Genomic DNA, 23,811 nt, shown 5'->3' with positions numbered 1-23,811 from the left:
TTTAATAAAAGCTTACTTCTTAAAATGCTTGACACAATTAGAAGTACTTTATTATACTTAAGACAACATATTATTATGAGGTTGAAAAGAAATGGAAATAGAGAAAACATTCACTCATGGAATGAATACAAGCTGGATTATAAACAAAAGGTTAATATCAACAAGTATGTTTAGAAAAGGGACTAATTTGTTACATCTTGATTTCTAGTCTCTGAATTTCCTGAGTCATGCATTTACTCTATTTTATGGGTAGAAAATCAGAATAAGTGAGCTTGCTCTTGAAATATTTTATTTATAATGGTATGGTAGTCATTGTAGAAAATGAAGTATGTGTTTTTAATAGCATTTAATTGGCAAAGACAATTTGATAATTCAAAATTGTAAATATTTGCAGAAGAAGCCTCATTTCAAAGTCAAGGATTTCTACTTTAAAAGTACACATCTCTAATTCTATTTCTCTTTATATTGAAGTATTCTTATTTTTGGTGATATCATTTGAAATGACTCACGCATAAGGGAAACTTTTAGAATAATAAGAGCCTAATCAGGCAAAGCTTGTCTTGCTTTAGGGATCGTCTGTCCTGACTATGACATTTTATTCCAATTGCTGCACTATCCTGTTTGAAGGGTATCGACTAACTTTGATAAGTGCCTCACAATTAAATGATAGAAAATACATAGGACAGACAATAGTATGGTATTAGTAAAGCAAAACATATTCAACAGGATGGATGGAGAGAGGTTGGATAAAATGTGGTGAAAGAAAGAAAGGTGTCACAAAGATGGGGTATCACTTCTTTGTCCAAAAGAGAACCAGTACCACTCTTTGACTTTAAACAAAAGACTTTACCCACACTTATCAATGCAACTAGATCCTCGGAGGAAAATAAAATGCCGCTACCGAGGTGGAGGCTGAAGTTTCAGGGCAAATCGCGTGGCACCGGCTCTGCGTGGTTTCCCCGCGGTGCACGACGTGCGGGAATTCGGCCGAGTGGCTCGCTGGCTCCGGGCACGCCGACAGGTAGACAGCGAGACGCGCCTGGTCGGCGGGGGCAAAACCCGAGGTAGTGTTGAGTGGGGGCCCCAAACCTCGGCCACGCGCGGGGCAGCGTTCCCAACAAGCCCGCAGGCGCCCGCCAGCGTCCTGGGCCCCCGTGGAGCGGCGGGTGCGCGGCGCCTGCCGGCGGGGTTGCCATGGTTTCCGGAGTCACGTGGGCGCGCTCCGGCGCTCCCTCCAGCGCGCCGCGGCGGGGCGGGGGCGGGGCGGCGGAGAGAGGCGGCCGTGGCGGGAGCGGGAGGAGCTGGAGATGCTGCCAGCCCTCCCGGGGCCGCTCGCTCAGCCGCCGCCGTCGCTCGGAGCAGCCGCGCGCCGGGAGCCGCGCGCCGGGCCAGCCGGGCCGCGGGGGCCCAGTGCTCCGCGCTCGCAGTCGGTAGCGCCGCCAGCGCCGTCCGTGCTCGCTTGGCGCCCGCGGGGCCCGAGGCCGGTCCGGGGAAGGGGCGAGGGCGGCGCCCAGGCGCCCGCCGCACGGGAGGCAGGATGAGCATCGAGATCCCGGCGGGACTGACGGAGCTGCTGCAGGGCTTCACGGTGGAGGTGCTGAGGCACCAGCCCGCGGACCTGCTAGAGTTCGCGCTGCAGCACTTCACGCGCCTGCAGCAGGAGAACGAACGCAAAGGCGCCGCGCGCTCGGGCCATGAGGGCAGGACCTGGGGGGACGCGGGCGCCGCCGCCGGGGGCGGCACCCCCAGCAAAGGGGTCAACTTCGCAGAGGAGCCCATGCACACAGACTCGGAGGACGGGGAGCAGGAGGAGGAGGAGGAGGCCGCCGACACCGGGGCGTTCAACGGTGAGGATCGGCCCCTGCGCACCCCCGCTCCCCACCGCCGTTTCCCCCTTTGCTGTTTAATCCTGTAGCTGTTCTCACCCACCTCTCCCCGCATCCTCCACCTTCCCTACCTTCCTGCCCACCCCCTCAGCATCCATTTCTGTCTCTCCCATTCGCCCACCTTCCTACTCTGTTCTCGTCAGCTTTCCTCTCGTCCTCTCCTCTGGAGGTCGGGAGCTGAAAGGTTAGAGTTCTCTGCCCATCTACACCCTCTGGTCCTGGGCTGGGAAGCGCAGGACGGCCGGCTTGGGGTTGGCATCTACAAGGCAACTTTCACTGTGGTTGGCGATACTGCGCTGGGCAGATGCCATTGTGCATAAAGGAAATTGGCCCACTTGGCGTCCTCTTTCAGCCGTTATGTTTATTAACGGAGTGTTCAGAGCGTAAAGGCGAGGGATGTTCAGCTGGATTGGCTTTGTTTAGGAGGGCAAATTCTCTAAAAGGAGCATGAAATTGTATTCACTGGGGCAGGACAAAATTTATGGCGATAGCTTTGACATTCTTGAAAACAAAGTAATCTATTATTTTCCAATTTACCAACCGCGTTGTGTTTTTTTTAGATGCACAACAAAGGATTCTTTTTAGCCAGCAGCCCACGGGGCCTGTGGAATGAGGAAACGGGCTAATAGTTTGCTTTTCATTTAAAACAAATACTGAATGATTTGGTGTCTGTTTTAAAAAAGTGTGTGAAAAATACTGTAGGAAGTTTTTGAAAGCTTGTTGGTTGTCTTTACAATGAAAAGCCAGTGAGTAATTGTAAGGACTGTGCCAGACACCGAAGCTAAAAAGAATGAATGGGGGAAAGAAAAAGGGATTTTCTCAAATAGCTACTCCTGGCAAGTCCCACCCCTTCTGCTTACAACCCTCTTTTCCTAATACAGACACACATGCACATTACAGCTTCCTGTATTTACACAAATGCCTAGATCCCATCTTTGTGGCATCCCAAGCTGAAACAACATGGTGTGCAGTGTGCAAGTGTTTCTCTTTGTGGTATAAGGCAAACCTGCATTCAGCATTGCACCAGCTTTTATTCACTTACACTGCTTGTGGTTTGTGTGTCTGCAGCACATTTCATATAATGAAAACATTTTAAAGTGTCATTTTCTTGTGTATGTTTCCAGGTAGGTGTTTCCTTTCTTTGCAAAATTCTTGCAGTGTGTTATAAAATTAATATTTTTAGCTTGTTGGAAACAGTCACAAAACCCCTGCAAATTAGTGCTCTGTAAAGATAAAAGGAAAGATTGTACTTAAAAATTTTTCATTTTGGATTTTTTAGTGTTTCCAAGGGTAGGGTAATCAGTCTTAATTGTTCTTTTTGCACAAGAATTTAATCAAATGCTTTTCTTACTAGAAACAAGGAAAGGATAAAAGAATACATCTTTTAAATAGATGCAGAAGAGAAGCCATTAGTGGATGACACAGAAAGAGCAGAGGCATCTAATACTTCTTTTAATGCTCCAACATGTAAACACACATGCGTACATGCAAACACATGCGTACATGCAAACACACATGCACCCACTCAAAGGAAAAAAGGGTTAGTTTCCAAGATTGGAGGAAACTAGGAACTAAGGGACTTGGTAAAGAACCTATACATGTTCGATACAGTATGTTGTTAGTATAACTAAAATATTTTGTTTGTATAATGCTTTTGAAGTAATTGGCATTGATTCCATTTTTTTCCTTACAACAGTGTATATTGTATACAGAACAGCTTTTATTTCCATTTTGCAATGAAAAAAATAATCCATTAAGTTCTAAGCAGCAGGAATCATTTTATATGGTTTTATATTCTCCAAGATACCTTTATTGTAAAAATTACTGAGTGAGTTTTAATAAATACTTGTTAGCCAATTGTACTTCTTAGCCCCAGCCATACTCCCAAGGGCTTAAAAACTTTTTTGACTGCAACCAGATACAATTTGATCATAACCCAACACACACACACACACACACACACTTTGGCAATGTTACTTCCCTATAGTAGGTGTAGTTGTAAATATCTACCCAAAGATTTTCTTTTATAATCAATTCTCTCCTATTTTTTTTTAAATAAATTATGTTGAGACCTGGAGTTTAAAAACAATTACAGGCTACCAAGGGGCTGGCATACTTTTTTGTAAAGGTCGAGACTGTAAATATTTTCGACTTTGTGAGCAACATTTGGTCTCTAGTTCAGTCTTCTTTTTTAAAACAACCCTTTCAACACATAGTCCCTCTGGAGGTTGGGATTATACAAAACTGGCCACAAACCAAAGCCATAGTGTGCGGACCACTGGTCGGAGAGGGGCAAAAAAATCAAGATAGTGCCATTGGGGGGAAAAAACATTAACAATGTAATGTTGAGATCCGAAAAAGTGCCAAAAAACAAAACAGCAACAACAGCAGCAAAAAAAAAACAAAAAAAAAACCCCACCCAGATACTGGGTAATTCTAGCATAGTAAAGTACTAGAAGACAAGTCTTAAATTATTGTGACATAGCAGACGACCAGCTGAATCAATAATTGTTAATTTTTAGTATGCATCTCAAGGACCTTTGATTCAGAAATGAGTATTACCAGGTACTATTCTTGGAGATCTTTTTGAGTAGGTTGGGGAGGGATACAGGATTTTTTTTTTTTTTTTCTTTACAAACATGCCAGGTTATTCTGATATCCATTGCTCCCTGACCACATTTTGAGAAACATTGATCAACAGATAGTGATGTTTGTATTAACAATTAAAAGAAAATAGCTGCCATTTTTTGACATTCACTATGTGCGAGGCACTAGCTAAATGCTTTAATTTATTATCCCAGCTTCATGAGAACGATGAGACTGTCCTTTGCTCCATGTCTCACAGCTAGTATGCTGCAAAACCAGGATCAGAACACATGGGGGCTTCTCCCTGTGCTCCTAACTCTAGGAGGCAGTGGGGCCGCCCTGGCTTCACTTGAGCCTCCCTTTCATGTCAAACGCTATTGTAACGTGTTCTGTCTTTAAAGCTCTGAAAAATTAACCTGTTCAAGGTCACGCATAGGGCTAGTAAGTAACAGAGCCTGGTTTCTCACATATCTCTGACCCAAGACCATCCATAGTTTCTCCTAAATGAAATCTGTACTATGGGCTGAGTCACAGGTCAGGTTTTCCTGATTATTTTTCCAGTAATTGTGATGAATTTGCATTGATTGGTTCATATTCATTCTTGTGAATCCATTTAGGACAAGTGCTAGTATTTATGAGAGATTGGGCAAAAAGGCAAGTTTTTGACCATGAAGCTCGTACCCATTGACTCAAATCGGGATCAAGCATATGACATTGACCTCCTGGTGTGGTGGTTAAATAAGCCATCCAGGGTCTGGTAGCATGGCCACTGATGGCACCTGGCCAAATAATCGGATGGGTGATGGTGATCTTTACTCTTTCCTACCCTTCCGAAGGATCCCTTCCTCTGCTGATAGCTTTCCTGTTCCTCTTCCATTTTCTTCTAATTTTATCACTTCTAATTTCTATTTTTAGTTTGCTATCAATTCCGGTTAAAAGGGCAACCTTTAGGTGTTAGAATAATAATGTCATATGGTGATTCCCCCTTTCAGCCTTGAAATATGCTATAATGGAGACTCTGCCTCCCTCTTCCCCATCATGCAGAAAGTGAATAAAGCTTGACATGTCACTTCTGAAAGGGTAGTTCTCCCAGGCTTAGAATTTATTAGAAGGGTGTGCAGTTTAAAGGCCAAAGAGTTGGATCAGTACCAACTTGGAGTGGAATCTATGGTAATTGGTAATTATAGGTGTGCCCCTCATCTGAAAGTAGAGTGTTCCTATGAAATCTTTTGTAAAGTGAAGAAGCAATTACAGTTGACCCTTGAACAACAGGAAGTAGCGAGGAGAAGGAAGGTTAGGGCACCAATTCACTTAAAACTTGTGACTTCCCCAAAAACTTAACTACTAATAGCCTACTTTTGACCAGAAGCCCTACTGATAAACAGTCAACACATGTTATATGTATATATACTGTATCCTTATACTAAAGTTACTGAGAGAAAAGAAAATGTTAAGAAAATGATAAGATAGAAAAAGTACATACCTTTTCTTGTATTTATTGAAAAAACTATATAAGAGGATCGCACATTTCAAACCTGTATTGTCAGCGGTCAATTGTAGCATTAATTTATATGGAAAAAATTTTGACCCCCCCAAAAAACGTTACCAAGTCATACACATAAAACCTAAAATAATACTAACATATAGTATAAGCTGATCTGCGTACACACTGCCTCTATAACAACTTGCAGCTAAACAAATGCTGAACACCTCTCACTTTTTGCCTTTTTTTGTAAAAACAAAATTCCTCTTTGATTTCGTTCCATTAGCGAATATAGGTGTGTATTTATATACATCTTTTTATAAAACCGAGGTGCTGTAACGTGAACTTTTGAAAAGCGGGGAATACCTGTAATGGTTCTATACTAGCATCATTGTGAGATCTTGTTGCCCAATAATTTCTTCAGTGAAATTGCTGAAATTATAAAATGAAGTAAGTAAAATTCCAATTTACCCTGTTAATCTGACAAGTGGCCAGAACGAAATAAATTACATATGGCTTAAGAAGGGCAATCAACTTGGGAGAAAATTAAACTAATACAAAATATGGAAGAACTAACTTTTTACATTTTGGAAGAAAAAGATCTAGAATTCAAAGGGGATACACAAGCTGAAGATATAGACCTATACCTAATAAGGAAACATGTCAAAGGTATATAAATAGAAATTTACCGTGTAAAAACTATGACTTAATCATCTTAACTCTGACATACGTCAAACCTTTGTTGGAGAATCTTATTTACCTTTGATTTTTTTTTTTTCAATTTAAAGGGAATGTGGAGAATTTACCAGAGATCCTTAAAACCATGCAAAATATTTGAAAGTTGGAGCTGCTAGTGGTGGTGGGAGGGAGACTAAGAGAACAAAGTTGTTTATTGTGAGGAGAAATGGTTGAAGGAGAGTTTAGAAGAATATTCATGTGTATGAAAAAGTTTTCTTAGAGGATTATGAACAAATATTTCCGTTAGATACAGAATTAGGAGAACTAATCTTCATTCTAACTTGAAAAATAAAAGTCAGAAATTTGTCCGTTGAAATGGTTTATATGGTCTTCCTGAAATGAGATGGCAAAGCAGTAGGGCAATAGATTGACTTCCCAAGAATCTGCTGTAAAAATGTTCTTACACGTGGTCATACATGGAATGAAAAATATGTTTACCTATGAGTTCATGGCCTAACTGATAGCAGAAAATTGTAGAGATTAATCATGGCTTTAAAGAATTGTTCTTTGACTTATTATACACACTTCTGTGTGCCCTTATTTAAGAACTTACTCTCTCTATGGCGACTAGAGATTATTATGAGACAAAGCAGCCATTGTTAGCTCTTGCGTCCTACTGCATGCAGCTGTCAACTTACGACTAAAGAAATTTATTTTAGTGGTTGTACTTATGCAACTAGCTGAAAGTTAAAATATCTTTTAATATATCATAAACCTCTTAAATACATTTAATTGGTTTGAAAATGTTCATGAAAATCAGGTTTTTTGCATTAACTAAATTCAGACAACAGTTATTTTTTATGTATGAAGTGCTAGGCATGTTGACATGTTGTCATACTAATAGTACCTCCCTCATAAAGTTGTTACAAGGGGGGATAGATGAATATTTGTGAGGCCCCTAGGACTGCACGCAGCAAGCACTGATTACATGTGAAACAAATGTCGCATTAACATGAAAAATTACAGAAGTGTAAATTTTTCTTGCAGAATAGCAATTTCATTGTATTTGGTGGAAATGAATCTAGCATTTGCACTTTTTAGAGAGATGAAGTAGGAAATGAGCTTATGTGCAGTTCCGCTTAGGATTTAATGAGAAGTTATGTTGTATAGTAATAAAACCCACATCCTTTCAACTTGTAATTTGTAGCTAAGAGCCCAGGATTTTGTAATTAATGAGACTTTCTGGTCTCTGGCTATTAGAAATGTATGTGGTAGTTTTAAATCCTCCTGAAATTCAGGATTACATCATTCATGACAAATGGCTAAAATATTGAAGCCATTATTTTGAATATGATCATAACACAGTAATATTAGAAAAGATTTTTAAAATGGTAATTGTGATTTTCAGAGTAGAACAGTTAAGAACATTATTAATTTTGATAGTAGTATTAAGTGGATTGCTTTAGGGTTTGAAATTGGGAAATCATAGGACTTGAAATAGCATCTCCAATGAGAAACAGCATATTCTCAAAACTCTTATCCATCTGTTAGGCTTTGGGAAAAGGGAGGGAGAAAGGTAAAGGGAGAACGACAGAGAGGGAGGGAAGGAGGGACAGAGGGATGGGGGAGAGAGAGAGGAGTGAAATCAGTTGGGACTTGTGAAGGGTTCTTTGAGTGACTTATACTTTGAAGAGAGGGCATAGAATGAAAATACCTAAACAAAAATTGAAGCACTGGATAATTTCATTTGACTACCTATCTTAAAAATCAAACTGTGTAGCCATTATTTAATGTCAGATAATTACAAGTTTTCCATGTGAGGCTGCACATAAAGTGATGTACTGTGGGTGGGAAGGAGTAAATAATTAATGATTTCTTATTGTTGCCAGTCTCGTTTCATAGATTCCAGTAAATTTCCAGCTGTCAAGATTTTGTTCATAGCTATAGCAAAAAACAAATGTGTTTTTTTAACGGTGTAAATACTAACAAAAGACTTTTGAATTGGTCAATGAGTTTATTTGTAACCCATTAAGAAAGGCATTTAATGAAAGTAGCAATGAAGAAAGGTCTGGTGGAGATTGGGATTAATGGACTGTGAGGGTGAGGGATTCAATGACGAGATTGAGTGACTGACTACAGGGTCTCCCTTAGTCGTGTCTAGTCACATGATACCGGAAAGGGGCTGAGACCTTGGGTGGCCTATTAGAAGAAGGAACGTGTGAAAGTTGGAAGGTACGATACTGTGCTGTTTCACTCTTTCACTCCCTGCAGAAATTTTATTGAGAGCCAACTCTTCTCTTTTTTTTTTTTAAAGAAAAAGGAAATGATTATTCTCTTAAATTTTCTGTCTGTAGACTGCTTGAGAATCAATCCTTTGTCATAGACTGTTTCATCGATAGTATATATAATCCTTTTCATTTAACAGATGAGAACCAGAGAAGTTCTTTACCCAAATTCAGTTGGTTTTGGTCTTCTTGTTCATAGATCTGTCACTTACATTTTGTGTGCTGTTTATATTAACTTAAACGTATTATGAATTCTGTCTTCTATCCAGGTGATAGATAAGACTTAAAAGGTTAGGCTAAAGAGAAGTGCTTTTCCCTATTACCAATTTTTTTGCTCTTTGATTTTTTTTTCATTGCAGTGAAATCTCATATTAGACTTTATTTTTGTACCAATTGCTTAAGAAGAGAGAATTGAAAAGAAAAGAGTCCAGTGATTTTTCTGATTTTGATGAATTATTACCCTTGTGTTCTCCGTCCTGTTCTTAGTATCCTTCCACTTTTATCCATACCATTTAGGTGTGGTTGGGAGAATCACAAAACCCCATATAGAAACCTCACTGATGCCAATCATTATCTTTATTTTATGGGACTGAGATTTGTGTTTCGGTAATTCAAAATGACTCAGACTGTTCCATTATGTAAGTATTTTGTGGAAAGAATTTGAGCTAAAATTTGTAGGTCATGGCTTACATGAAAACAAAACAATCTAAAAAAGTCAGAAATATAAACACAGTTGGTGTAACGTTTATAAATGTTTCAGTAATAGTCTCTGCCATGTGCAGCTTAATATGTTTGGAAACTAAAAAAGAATTCATTCCAGTTGCTGCTGTTTAAAAATGTTTCTGTATTAAAAAAAAAGACAAAAGGTCAAAATATAAACACATGTTCCACATAAAAGTGTAGCCAAGAACATATACTGTATACTGTTATTCCGGTATCTGTTTGGCTAGAGACTGACATTTAATTTACATTAGCTGTTCCAAGACAAAATAGTTCATGGGAGTGATACTGAGGGGATTTTTTTTTTGGATTAAAAGAAGGGAAAAAGCTTCCGTTTATTTAAATACGTTTCAGTCAGACCCCCAAAAGCATCATTCCAAAAAATTATGCTAAATTAACACATGACTCTGCTGTTTCATTTCAGTTACTATAGAAAGCTAATGTTTGTTAAATGATATTCTTTTTATTTAATAATTGTTAACATTTTGGCAGCAAGTATCAGACACTGAAAAAGGCCGCTTCTACCTAGAATTTAGCCCTCCCTAAAGTAGGTGGAGTAGGATTTGAACCCGCCAGTGTGAGTGTAGAGCCCATCTCCTTAACCATGGTACATATGCTTTGTTTTCAGTAACGTTTACAGCAGTGACATGGTTGAAAAGAAACACATATCGAAAAGGAAACTATGTACTTTTCCCTCGAAAAATTTGCCATCTAGCCTAGCATTGATCTGTCCGTTTTAAAATTTGTTTTCTCTCTCTATTCCACCCAAATTAGCCCTTCATATACTTTATAAACTCAATAAAATGTTTATTTTTAGAAGTGAACACCTCATATACTGAGCTGTTTAATTCTCAAAACTTTTAAAATTACATACCCTCGTTAGCAGAATACATTTGAATATGCATTCCTAATATGTCTTTATATTTTATACATGTACCAGTATATTGATTTATTATTAAATGATAAAGCTTCCCACGATATAAATTTGTAAGGAATAAGTAAAAAGTAATTGTAAACAAGTTCTAATTTTTCCTACACCCCAAAGGATTGACTTATAGTCTGCTTTGGGGTGCATTGGGTCTCCATTTTGGAGACCACAACTCTGAACAATTCAACACAACTTGATACTCTATTAATATACAAGGTAGCGATGATCCACTTTGCTTTCCTGATTTAAACTCTTAGATTATAAAGGACCTGTAGGTAGGCAGGGTTCGTGTATGTGTGTGTGTGTGTGGGGGGGGGGGGGCAAAAAAGGGTTAATAAAAGTGGGCCAGAAGGGGGACTGCCCAGGCCTGCATCCTCTCCCAGGAACCACCCAGGCTCATCCCTTAGTGATCAATCAAGCTGTCCAAACACCCCTAAAAAGAGGAGATAAGACCCAACTGGATTTAGCTGGTTCCTAACACAGGCACAGACTGCTGACACCTGGCCGTTATCTGAACTCTAGCCTCATTATAATACAATTAAAATAAAGTGAATATTAAGCCTTGGCCCCCCTGTGGGTTTTTCTGTATGCATTCTGGGTAAGAGCTTGTGCAGAAAGAAACTAGTTATATAACCAACATATGTCAGTCAAATGATCTCAGTCTATACGTCACCCCTCCTGCTGTAAGGAAATTTACCTACCCTTTCCTATATAAGAAAAAACTAACCTAAGTTAGGTGCAGTTGGCTGCCCCTGGCAACCTCTCTGCCAGCGCCTTTCTTCTTGAATAAAACTTTCCTTGCCCTCCTACTTTCTGAGTCTGAATTCTTTCACCTTTTGTGAACGACCAGGGGTTAATTCTAATGACACTGTGTGTGTGTTTGTGTGTGTCAAATAAGTTGTTTGACCCAACAGAAGTTTGGCAAAATAAAGAGAAAAATTCTATCTTATAAAAAAGAAGTAAAAACGTATTACTTGAAAGGTAAGACCCAGACTTTTAAACCTGTATTCCCGCCTGCACCGCCAGCTCCAGCCTAAATGGTAGATGCCAATGCTCTTTGTACAAATTATGGAGATGTGCCGAAGCGAATCATATCATATAGGTGTTTAGTTAGGAATCACTGAATGAGAGAAATGCCAACCGGAATTAGGAGAAAAGTCTAAGTTTAAAATAGTTTAAAAGAAGCAGTTTCATAGAGTATTTCAAAAGAGATGTTTCTGGAGATGACAACTGGTTAGGAGTGAGACTTTTTCACTATCTCCTTTTCTGTAACTTTTGAAAAAATGTTTATCATATTTTTGTATTACCGATCAAGTAGATTTTAACTGTAAAAAGACATGAAAGAAAGGTAATTCTTTTGTAAAAATCCATTAAGTTGTCAATAAAACAATCTGTATGTAGCCAAATATTCTTGCATAAGTTATTCTCTTGGTCCTGATTGCCCGGTCGTCTTTCCTTCACTGTGTGCCAAATCCCACTCTTTCTCAAAGGCTGGCTTACATTGCACCCTCCCAGAAATCTTTGCAAGAGTCTCTGGTTGACATTAATAGTATCAATATGGCAGGATGAATATGCCATACATCAGAGTGAGCTTTGCAGATGTCAGGTGTCCCAGCGCAGGCAGGAATATCCAGGAATATGCTCTCCCTCTGTGGCTTTCCTGCGTGCACTGCATTTTGCCTGCTCAAACATACTTTAACCCTAGTTAAATACTAAATGTCTAATTAATAGTATGTGTCTGTACCGTATGTTTCTAAAGTGACTGAAACCCTCTTTTAGGCATGTAAATTTTAAAATAGTCTCCTAATAATCATTTACATTAATGCATTTTTAAATGTTTTCCTGAACTATAAAAGGCTTAGGCTATCTCTAGTTTCATAGTTTTAGATGTCATTGTATTAAAAATGTGACTGTGTAATATTTTGGCCTGGTATTTGATCACTCTGCAAAATGCAAAGAGCGCTGGCACATCAGCTTGTCCTGCTGGTGAGGATTTCACATGCTGATGGAGGAGCCGTTCTGATCCACCTGAACTGCCCACGTCATTGCTTCCGCTTATATGAGCCCCGTGCCAAGTCCAATACTTGCTTTGTCCTTTTCTCTCTCTCCTCCTTTCATATTCCTACCACATTGAGTGCGGGCTGCCTTCCTCCCCTTACTAGTGAATCCAGCCCACCCCTCACGGAGCACTGTCCCCTTGGAGCCCTCCAGTTTTTCCTCTAGCTCCAGCACAGACCCCCCTCTCTTTAAGAGTCAGAATGACACATTCTCCTCTGCTTACCAGCCACCCCTACTTGCATATTCTTCAGGCACCCCCAACTAATTTTGTCCTAAACTGAATGTGTTATCTTCTGCATCAGTTATTATTCTTCCCTGTACACTCATGTCATCCTTCTTTTTCCTCCTCTAATTTAATAAACACAGTCAATAGAGCTCCTTTCCTTTGCCTCATACTTCTTAAAGCTGCTAGTTTATGGGAAACAAACAGATTGCTTTTAGATGCCAAAATTTTAAGGGTAGTAACATGAAAAATCAGAAACAATCGAAAGTTTTTAAAAAAAATGACTTCACTTTGGCATGGACTCTGGGTTTGAATCCTGGCTCTGACGTTTATAACGTTTGGACCCTTGAGCAAATTACTTTGCCTCCTTTGCCTCAACTTCCTTCTTCATCTATGAAATGAGAATAATGATAAAGTTATAGAATGTTAGAATTAAATGAGTTAGTGTCTGGCATATACTAAGCATTATTATGGGTTTGTTAAGGAAAGAAAGAAAGGAAGAGGAGGGAAAGAGGGAGAGGGAAAAGCAAAGCAAAGAAAGAGTGAGCAACTTTTAGATGTCAGTGAGAATGTGAGTTTTTAAAAATGAAGTTTGATTGGAAATGTAAGAAACTAGAGGTTGCTTTCAAGGCAGTGTAGTAATAGTAACTTTAAAAAAAAGATATTAATGAAAAATATAAAAGTAGTCTTTAGATCTTTTAGCTGTTCCAAACTTAAAAAAAAAATCTTTCTTCTTTAAATCTCAAGCCCTCCTTTAATTCTGTTTGAAATACAGGGTAAGTAGTCTGACTTTAAAAAAAAAGTGAAAAAAGCAGTGGGATAAAGCTTGGCTTTGTTTTCACATCATCCCCTACTTTGAGAATCAGTGTTTAACTGATAGAATAAATACAGTTGTTTGTGCAAAATCTCTGATTTTATGGTTTTATTTAAGTTTTAATAAATCATTTTAAAACATCTTAGGAAAGAGTAGGTAGTATTGAAAATTGTCACTTTATTTAAATGAGGCAGATGTTTATAGTAAAAAACAATATGTGTCTAAAATATACATTAATTAGAAAAAGTTAATTGCATTAAATTGACAGCTTGTTGCCATTTCCTCATGTCATAATATTTAGCTCAGGGTAGGACAAATTTATACCAGTTTTACATTAGAATGGGTTTTATTCCAAAACTCCATAATTCTGTACTTGCTCCACTACAAATTGCTATCTGAATAGATTTTCAGAAGGAAAAAAAGATAGTCCTTTTGGATAACTTTGTTTTTATGTGGAGTTGTTACAGGTCTTCTTATTTGATGACTCTCATTAGCAACAATTTACCAACTAAGCAATAATAGGACTTGATTACTTAAAATAATTTCCTTATAATTCCTTAAAAAGAATCAGAAAGGTATTTTAGTGTTTGAATATTAACATTCATTTGTTTTGTAAAAAGGATATTTTGTGAAAAATATTTTAGGAGCATGTTTAGCATTAAAAGGGTACAACATTTCAGTTAATGCAAGATGAATTAGTTCTGGGGACGATAATTACCAATGCTATATTGTATACTTGAAATTTCTTAAGAGGATAGATCTTAAATCTGGACACGTACACACACACTGGTAGCTATGTAGAGATGATGAAGAAGTTATTTAGCTTAATTGTGATCTTTTCACAATGTGTGCATATATTAAAACATCAAGTTGTACACCTTTAATGTGTACAATTTTTATATGTCAAAGATAATAGTTAAAAAAATGTTAACTAATCTGGGTGGGCTGATGATGATAGTGGTAGAGCACACTGAGAAATGTGTATTTGCCAGAACCAAGTAGAGCAGGACATTTTTTCTCTCTTTTTTAAAAAAATTGTGAGATATTTCCAATATACAGAAAGGAACAGAGACTATATAAAGAACACTCACATAAGCTATCCCCAAGCTCCTAACACGTTTTAACACTTGAGTTCTTTTTCTTTTAAGAAAATATCACATGTGCAGTGGAGGTCCTCTTGTGTATCCCTCTCTTACCCATTCTCCGTAGGTTAACTGCCATTATGATAAATTTGTTGTTTGTATTTCCTATGCTTGTTTTTGTGCTATTGCTACGTAGGCATTTATCCATAGATTAGAAATAGTGCTGTTTTGCAAAGTTTGTATAGATTGTGCCACTTATAAAAGTTTCATTATGTAAATTATCATCTTTCAACTTGTTTCTGAGAACAGTTTGAGATAATGTTACATTGATTCCTGTAGCTGTATTTCATTTATTTTAAACTGCTTTGTAGTATACCCTTATATAAATAGACACTGTCCATTCTTTGATAAATGTTTTGGTTTCCAATTTGTTATTACAGTGCTGTAGTAAACTTAGTGTTTGTGTGTGTCTGTGTGTTTGTTTTATTCAAATGTACTACAGTTTTTAAGGTGGTTTTCAAAGTGTGATCTGGGGACCCCTGGAGGTCCATTCTCCTCTTACTCGTAGACCTTTTTAAGGAGTCCATGAGGTGAAAAATAAAACAATAACAATAGCAATAATAATAACGTTCTTTGTTGGGTTTCCCCCTCATTCTCACATAAGTAAATAGTGGAATTTCCCAGAGGGTACATGATTGCAACAGATCTGAATGCAGAAGCAAATATGAGAACCCAATTGTCTTCTACCAGATTTGCAAACAAACAAACAAACAAAAAGTCATTCTTTTAATGAAATTTTGCTTGTTTTGGAAAACATAGTTTTTTTAAATAAAAATATTTATGATAACGTAATTGTTTTGTTGGTTGTTTTAAATAAAATGATATTTTTAAATTTATCAATTTTAATTTCTAATACAATAAATATCGATGGCTATAAACCATATAAGCAAATAATTTTAAGAGTGTAAAGATGTTTTGAGACCAAAAAGTTTGAGGACTGCTGCTCTAGGGTGTATGCCTAAGTGTGGAAAGGCTGGTTGTCGGGGAGGCACAGCTTTAACTGCACCTTGTACCACCATATTTGCTTTGCAAAGTTGTCACACTGCTTTGGCAACAGTGTAAGAGTTCCTGGTTCTCCATATTCAAGCTAACGTTTGATATTGTCAGATTTTAACAAGCTTTGCCAATAGGATGGATGTTAGATGGAATCTCATTGTGAATTGAATTTGCTCTTCGCTGATTATTAGTGATGCTTAGCATCTTTTTGTGTTCATTGGCCGTATTTGTAGTTTATCTTCTGTGAAAAATATTCTTGTTTTTTGCTATTTTTCCTATCTGGCTGATTGTGTTTTTCTTACTGATTTTTAAGAGGGTTTTTTTTCTTTCCCCTTCCCTTCCCCCTTCCTTTTTCCCTTCTTCCCTTTTTCCCTCCCTCCCTTTCTTTTTAAATGTTCTGGTTACTAATCGTTTGTTGGTAATATGTATTAGAAAAAATCTTCTCCCAGTCTTGAGCTTGTCTTTTCATTTTGTTTATGGTCACTTTGATTGAACAGAATTTCTTAATTTTAATGTAGCCTAACATTAATCCTTTCCTTTATATTTTGCTTTTTGTTTCCTTTACATTTATGCCTTGTTTAAAGAATCCATCTCTACCCCAAATTAAAAAGATAATCTCCTTATTGTAAAAATTAAAGTCTTAAGTTTCAGACTCAAGTTTTAGTCTAGTTATAATTTATTTTTGTGTATAGTATGAGACATAAGAATGGCCAGTAAGCCCAGGAGATGGTGCTCAGGAATTTCAGTTATCAAGGAAATAAAAATTAAAACCACAATGAGATGCCATTAAACACACACAAGAATGGCTGAAATAAGAAGATGTACCTTATGTTGGCAAAGATGTGGAGCAACTGGAACTCGTGTGCATTGCTTATGAGAGTATAAAATGGTCCAAACACTTAAGGAAAACTCTGAGTTTCTATAAACATTCATCTTCCTATGACCCAGCAATCTTACTCTAGCCATTTATTCAAGAGAAATGCATGTATTCACAAAAAGACCTGTATGCAAATATTTACAGAAGCTATATTCAAAGTAGTCCAAACGGGAAACAACCCAAATGTTCATCAGTAGGAGAGTGGGTAAACAAATTGTGGTTTATTCATACAATGGACTACTGCTCAGCAATTAAAAAAGAACAGATTATTGATCCTCCCAGTAGCAAGAATGAATCTCACATTTGTATGAAATTCAAAGACAGACAAAACTAAACTATGGTGGTAGAAATCCTAAGAGTAGTTTCCTGTGAGATAGTAGGAATTGAGTGTAAGGGGGCTCATGGAACCATTCCAGGTGTTGGAAATGTTTTATATTCTGATTGGAGTCTTGGTTACATAGGTGTATACATTTGTCAAAACTCACTGAATTGTGCATTGCATTGTATGTCAGTTTCACCTTGATTTTTAAAAAATTGTAAACATGGATACTCTTGAAATCTTTTCCACATTTTAATTGAAAAATGCCATTGCTTTCTGCACTGATTATCTTGTGAGATTTTTCATTATTTCTGTTGGACACTTAACATCTGGGTTAAATTTTCATAATTATTGGGCATAAATGGGATTGTTTTTTGCTATTTGTACAAAAAGCCAAAGGGTAGTCAGGCTCTACTGTTTTATGTTTTCATAATACTGTATTTTATTTTATAGTTTTCACAAATTTTATACTTGTATAAATATCACATTTGTCCAAATAATCTTTAGGTGTCAGGGAGTGTCTCCCATATTAATTTTTCATTAGCACTATTTAGTCAGTATTTGTTGATCCTACTATATATCAAGCAGTGTTCTAGGGCCTGGGGATAAAAAAGTTAGGCAGACAAGGAAGGGCCCTGCCCTCACGGAGCTTGTAGTCTAGCTTGGGAGAAACACAATAGACATAACACACTAGCTACCTTTTGGTAGGCACTGCTTGCTCTGAGGAAAATGAGACAGGACGCTGAGATTGAGAGGAATTGGAGGGGGCTTCTTTGAACTGTGTTCAGAGAAAGGCTACGCCAGGATGAGACATTTCACCTGAGACTGGAATGGCAGGAACATCTTCATTCTGTGAAGATAAGTGGGAGGATTTAACCGAAGGAGGATTTTCTGTAACACTACTTTTATGATTAGGCAACCTAAAACACATCCCTTGGTTGTTTTCTCACTTGTTCTGCATTTCAAAGCCCTTATATTTTTCTTAACTACCCTATTGTGGATCTGTTTTGTTGTGACTTTATGGATGTGTGACAATTTGAACTTTTAAGCTTTTGGCTTTCCTGGTAGTCTCAGTAATTTGCTCTGTGTTGTTCATTCTTAGAAACAGAACATTAGTCTCCATAAATCTGCCCTTTGCACATACTTGACCACAGAGGTTTAGAAGAGACAGTGTTAGCCTATGCAGAAGCAGAGATTGAATTTATGGAGTCTTGACAACAGCTTTCCTATATCCTGCTTCTCTTCTGAGCCTGCATTGTAAAATCCTGAAAGTATTTGGAATCCTGTCTCTCGGCATTGCTATTGCATGAACCCTGTGATTTTAAAAGCTTAGCTACCTTAGGACTCTTCTAGCTGAAACTGAAGGGCATTTTTGTTTAAGTTCTCATGAATTAAAACGTCGAGAATCAAGTTCATTCATAAGCAAAAGTAAGTAGGAGTGGTTTTTTTCCTAGTGTAATTGTTATATTTTGTTACCATGGTATTTTAAAATATCAGTTATATTTTGAGGAGTTTGGTTTATGAATAGAAAGAACGAAAATGCATCTTTTCAGTGGTCCTTAAAGTTGGCACTTTCTAAAAGCTAGTGTCTGTATTTCATCTCAATCTGCCCTTCCTCCAGCCATGCTTCATATGTCTAGGTGGGTTGGACACCTGACCACGTGCTGTATAATAAAAAAGGAAGAAGAAAATTGGTCCCCCAAATGCCTGACTCTAAGCAGATCCCATTATGTCTGATCAGAAGTGCTTTGAGGACACAGTGGCTCCTAATCTGCCTCCTGAGGACACTGACGGGAAGCTTTGGAGGGCACCCTCCAGCTCAGGTCTGTGCTCCTACCCCAGCCCCCCCAGAGGCCCCGCGTACCTGGAAACCAGCTCAGAGGCTCGCAGCACCGCAGCCGCTGAGTGTCTCTGAGTGCTACTTACTAAAGTCATCAAAGCTCATCATCTTTTAACAAAAGTATAGAAAATAAGTGGTCATTTTCAATGTCAGGAATTAAACACATATGAAACAGTTTGAAAATCATGTCTGTTAGGTTAAGTAGCAAAATATTTCCAGTTTATTGTCATTTGCTTTTCTGCTATTGATCTTTTTTGAAAGTTAATTCTTCCTTGGTTCAAGGGTGAGCCCTATTTCATTTTTAATTTTTGAAGCATGGGCATTAAGAGACATTAATTTATCCTGAGCTGCGTATTTACTCTGTCAAAAGTAATTAGCTAACATGGTTTCAGTTTACATAACTTCTAGTATCTTTTGTTTAGACAGTTAACAGATTCAAAAAGTGTTTATTGCTGGAAAAGCCGACTAATAGAATTAGGGACGCTCGTTATTCCACTGACTCCAAGATCACTGTGTACATCTCACTTCAGGGTCACTTTTCTTCAACAGGTCCATTGAACTAACGAGGCTTCAGTACAGATGGTGTGAGTGTGAGTGTGTGTGTGTGTGTGTGTGTGTGTGTACCATGGATCACAGCTCGGGGCTCCTATTTCCTTCTCGGAAACTTCTCTCCCAGCGTTTGCTCAGAGATGCAGCCTGTATGCACCACTGTCGCCCTGGCTTTTCTTCTTGCCGACTGGACCTCACTGGCTCATGCTTTTGTCCTTAGAGAATTTCTTAAGGTTTTTAGTCTTCTGTGGAATGTCTCTTTTACCTAAATGTTTCAGTTAGGTAGCTCCTCGCATTGTGTAAGCCCTCGCAATCATGGAACTTGAAAATGCGGCTCGCCTCAGCCGAGCTGTTCAGGGCAGGACTCTGCTGGGTCTCCAGTGCTCAGCAGTTGCAATCAATAAAGCAGTGACATCAGTGGGACAAGGGCTCTCTCTGTGCTCTTCTCAGAAGTTGATTGATCCGGCCGCAGGTGTTTACTTGGACGGCGTCTTGTCTGCCAGGCACTGCTTAGGCTCTGGGCAGAAGGAAGTGGGGAGATAAGCACGTCCTGCTGGCACCAGTGGAGTCACAGGTGTGGGAGGCTCAGTCAGTGTACGTGAAGTGCTGGAGGGTTTTTCCCGTAGGGATACTCCAGGGTTGAAGGAGGCTTGATCAGTTACACTTCTGGGTCTCCTGGGAGCAGAGGAATTAAGACCAGTCTAGTGGAATAGGGTTTGGGAACTGAGGGGGTCTGTGGTTAGACAAGCGTGAAGGTCTTCACAGGAACACAGCACTCTCAGGAGGCCCCTGGAATGGCATTTTTGAGAAAGTCAAAGCTATATAAATATTTCTGTATTTTTCCTTGAGGAGTCACTAAGATCTTAGGTTTTATCTCTTTAAAATGTTTAGTATAGTCTTAAATTGTATTTCATGTTTCTCCAGTCAGATAATACATTTCTTATTTTTTTCTATACTTTCTTAGTTTCTAGTGTTGTTTTTTTTCCGTGAGTGTGTGTGTGTGTGTGTGTGTGTGTAAATACAGAATATTCACAGAATAGGAAAATCTAAAGGTGGAAACCAAGAGTCTAAGAGAACTTAATTTGAGTTGTCACATTTTAAAACATCATCTGTTAACTTTTTTTGTGAATTTATACTACTGTTCATTTTGTCTGTTTAAAAAATGGTAATATTAACGTTAGTTCACAATAAACATCAATCTCTTACATTTGAATAGGAATTTATAGTTTAGAGGCACTCTCAAAGATGTTTATTTTTTTCTTGACAAAACCCCTCTGAAAGAAGGAGGGCAGGTCTTGCTTTTCATACTTTGTAAGTTGAGAATTTAAGTCAGAGTTACGTGCTTCATCCAAGGTTTCTCAGACGACGCGGGGCCAGCCGTGGAACCTAAGCCTTCTGATTCCAGTGGGTACCCTGCCTTGAGTCCCAGTCTCATCCCCAGTGGAGAACGGTGGCCATGCCCTTCCTCATCTTCCTGCTGCTCCCTTCCATGTACTCGGGTTCCTGAGAGAGAAAACACCAAGCACATCCGCCCAGATGTGCATTGCTTTGATTTCCAATGGGGCTTCCACCCTGAATCTCAACCTTCTTCCCCATTTTGGTAGCTAGACTAAAAAATCTAGATGATGGTTACTGTTTCCTTTTCAGAATTTCGTAGGAAACGTGTGTTTCATCTCTGCGAGTGGGTGTGGAAGGATATGGACTGAGGGGTTGGATTTTTGGTAAGGGTTGTCAAAGCCCAGTATTTCCTTGGCTGCTGCATACCACTTGCCTGGTGCCCTCGTCTTCTTAACTGCCTGTTCCTGTGCCCACTTACTGTTGGGAAATGGAAATCATAGTCATAGAACCTATCTACCCACAATTTAAAAATTTATATAGTTTCTAGCAAAAAATATAAAAGAAAAATAAAGGAAAGTAATAAAGAAAGTGGTAGGTATGTGCATCAGTATGTACACAGGAAGACATAATGTAGAGTCTCCCTCTTACATGTGAAATCACTAAGCTGCAGATGTCGTCTGATTGAGTGTAATGTACTGGCAGCTCAAATACCCCAAGTGGCATTGGCACAGTGACATGAGTTTTTGAAATGATGAACATTTATTAGTAAAATTCCAAATAAAATAAAATACAAAAAGTCCCTACAAAATTTCTTTGATTTGTGTAGTAGTGGTGTTGTGGAAAATTTGATGTAAGTTAAAAACCTGCATAAAATAATCATGTTATATAAAACACCGTTAGGATCCAGGCTCACATGGTTATCAGCTGACTTTTTTGCCAACATGAATGTTCAGTGGGCTATTTGAAAGTAGTGCAGGACAAAAATTGTGGGATTCAGGACATTTTTGTTGTTGTACAGGACTGTCCTGTATGTTTTCTGTCAAGCGCCAAGGATGTCCTCTGAATTATTGTGAAAATTGAAAAAATTGCCCCACAAATTTAGAATATACCTCCTAGATGGCGATGCCACTTGGGTTTGAAAAATCTCTGCCTTTAAACATTTAAAAAAGATGGCAGAAAGCTAAGGGACCCCATGAGAACAAAGACATTCCAACATTTCGGATCAGAGGCTCATAGTGTCATGTCGGTGTCGAGAGAGGTGGGAGGAGAATGTCTGCTCGGGCTTTTTTCCAAGGCTGAGTTGTGTGTTTTGCCTTCATCTTGCCATTACCAGCCTGCACTATCTCCTGCATTCCTGTGATTGAAGCTTTTCGCATCCTTGCAGTTCCCTGTCCTTGTAGTTTTCTGGGGAGGCTAAATTTCTTTAGACTATTGATACCTGAAGGAGATTGAAAAACAAATTGGAAAGTATCCAAGAAAACTGATGGAAGCTTTTCTTTTATGTGGTAAATATTCATACCATACAATTTACCTGATGAAAGATTTTCACATAAATAATTTGTGACTGCAAATATATTGCTAAATTATTTTGGAATATAATTTGGTATATAAAGTAGGAGAATTTTATCCCTCTTGATTAATCTGGAGGACATAATTTTGCTATAAACTATAGTATTTTAATAATTGGATTTGTGAATTATTTTACAAAGTTGATCTTTAAGAACAATGGAAATCAATATGGAGGAAAATATTTGCCTATTGTGTGATTTCAGGAATCAATATTTTTGCTTTCTCTTCTTTACGAGGCAGTATTTTGGTGCTAGATGTGCCTAGGTTCAAATTCTACAACTCTGCCACAGGGTGGTTGTGTGATCTATAGCGAATTAATATCTCTGAGCCTTAATGTTCTACAGTAATGTGGTGATGCTGATATGTAATAGTGTGGTTGCGAGGCCTCAGCAAAAACATCTGAGACTGTTTCCTAGTATGTGTTCCTGTGCCTCCGTATTTTTCATGCAGTACCATAGTGCTTATGACAAATTTGTCTTTTTTTTACTTGAGCTATTTCCATAGTGTAAATAATTTTTATAATTACTGCTCTAAAAATATTGAAGTATTAAAAAGTATTATACAAGTCCATGACATTTTGCCCCTAAAATATACTGTGTAGTATGCGATGTCCTTTCTGTAAATAATATGAACCACAAACTCACCTGCTTCTCTCAAGAAATAAAGTTTTTAAAAACCTCACTTCTTGAGGGAACTGTAAGCAAAACCAAGAAGCAACAGCAGAGCTGAGCTGAATCCGGGGAGTGGGCCCATGGTCAGCTTACCAGCTGTGTGGTGAACTTCCGCCCACCAGCCTGGAATTGCAGCAGTCAGTATACAGATTTGCGTGTCATCGACCTTTGGGTTACACAAAAATTGACAAAACCACAAATCTTAAATCTGAGACTATCAAGGATGTATCATCCTTCGCCTAATAATAATTTCAAAGTATATGAGCATTTTTAGTTTTATTTCCTAATTTTTCATTGTAAAACTGATGCTGCTGAATAGAGTATACATATATTGTGTTTTCTTTCTCTAGTGGTATTTGTTTAGGATAAATCTCCAAAAGGAGAATTATTCTGTTAAAGGGCAAACCTTTTATGGCACTAGATGTAATTGCCAAATTGTTTACAAAAATATTATATAGAATTACACTGTCCCTAGTTAAATAGGTTCAGCTGTCTATAAGTAGGGATTTTTATTTAACATCTTTTGGGGGGACTAACTGATCCCTCCCAAAGGTGAAATAATTTATTTTAATTTATTTGACTACTAACAAATTTAAACAGTTAATTTTCGTGTATTTATGATATTTCCTCTTGATAATTCACTCATATTTCTCATTTAATTTATGGTATCACTTAACTGTTTGTTTTTTTTTCAGGACTTTGGATAAATTAGATTTTTACATAATATTATTCTGCTTTTTTTTTTTTTTAGCTCCAGTAATAAACCGATTCACGAGGCGTGCCTCAGGTAAGTCTGACTATTATGGATTTTGCTTACTAATAGTGACATTTAAAAAAATGATAGCAGTG

At 38.1% G+C, this 23,811-nt stretch overlaps 1 protein-coding gene across 1 annotated transcript in view; it reads left to right on the top strand.

The window, feature by feature from the left end:
* The first annotated feature begins 1,278 nt into the window (after nt 1–1,278).
* Nucleotides 1,279–23,811, top strand: part of PRKAR2B (protein kinase cAMP-dependent type II regulatory subunit beta) — a 91,354-nt gene continuing 68,821 nt past the window's right edge. The window contains exons 1-2 of the mRNA XM_019745385.2: nt 1,279–1,847; nt 23,714–23,749. Coding sequence (XP_019600944.1) covers nt 1,538–1,847; nt 23,714–23,749 — 346 coding nt within the window. The 5' untranslated portion in view covers nt 1,279–1,537. The remainder of the gene's footprint in view (nt 1,848–23,713; nt 23,750–23,811) is intronic.

This window comes from Rhinolophus sinicus, linkage group LG09 (assembly GCF_036562045.2).
Source record: "Rhinolophus sinicus isolate RSC01 linkage group LG09, ASM3656204v1, whole genome shotgun sequence".
In the NCBI taxonomy this organism is placed as follows: domain Eukaryota; kingdom Metazoa; phylum Chordata; class Mammalia; order Chiroptera; family Rhinolophidae; genus Rhinolophus; species Rhinolophus sinicus.
The sequence above is the reverse complement of the archived record's forward strand: the minus strand, read 5'-3'. Positions and strand labels throughout refer to the sequence as shown.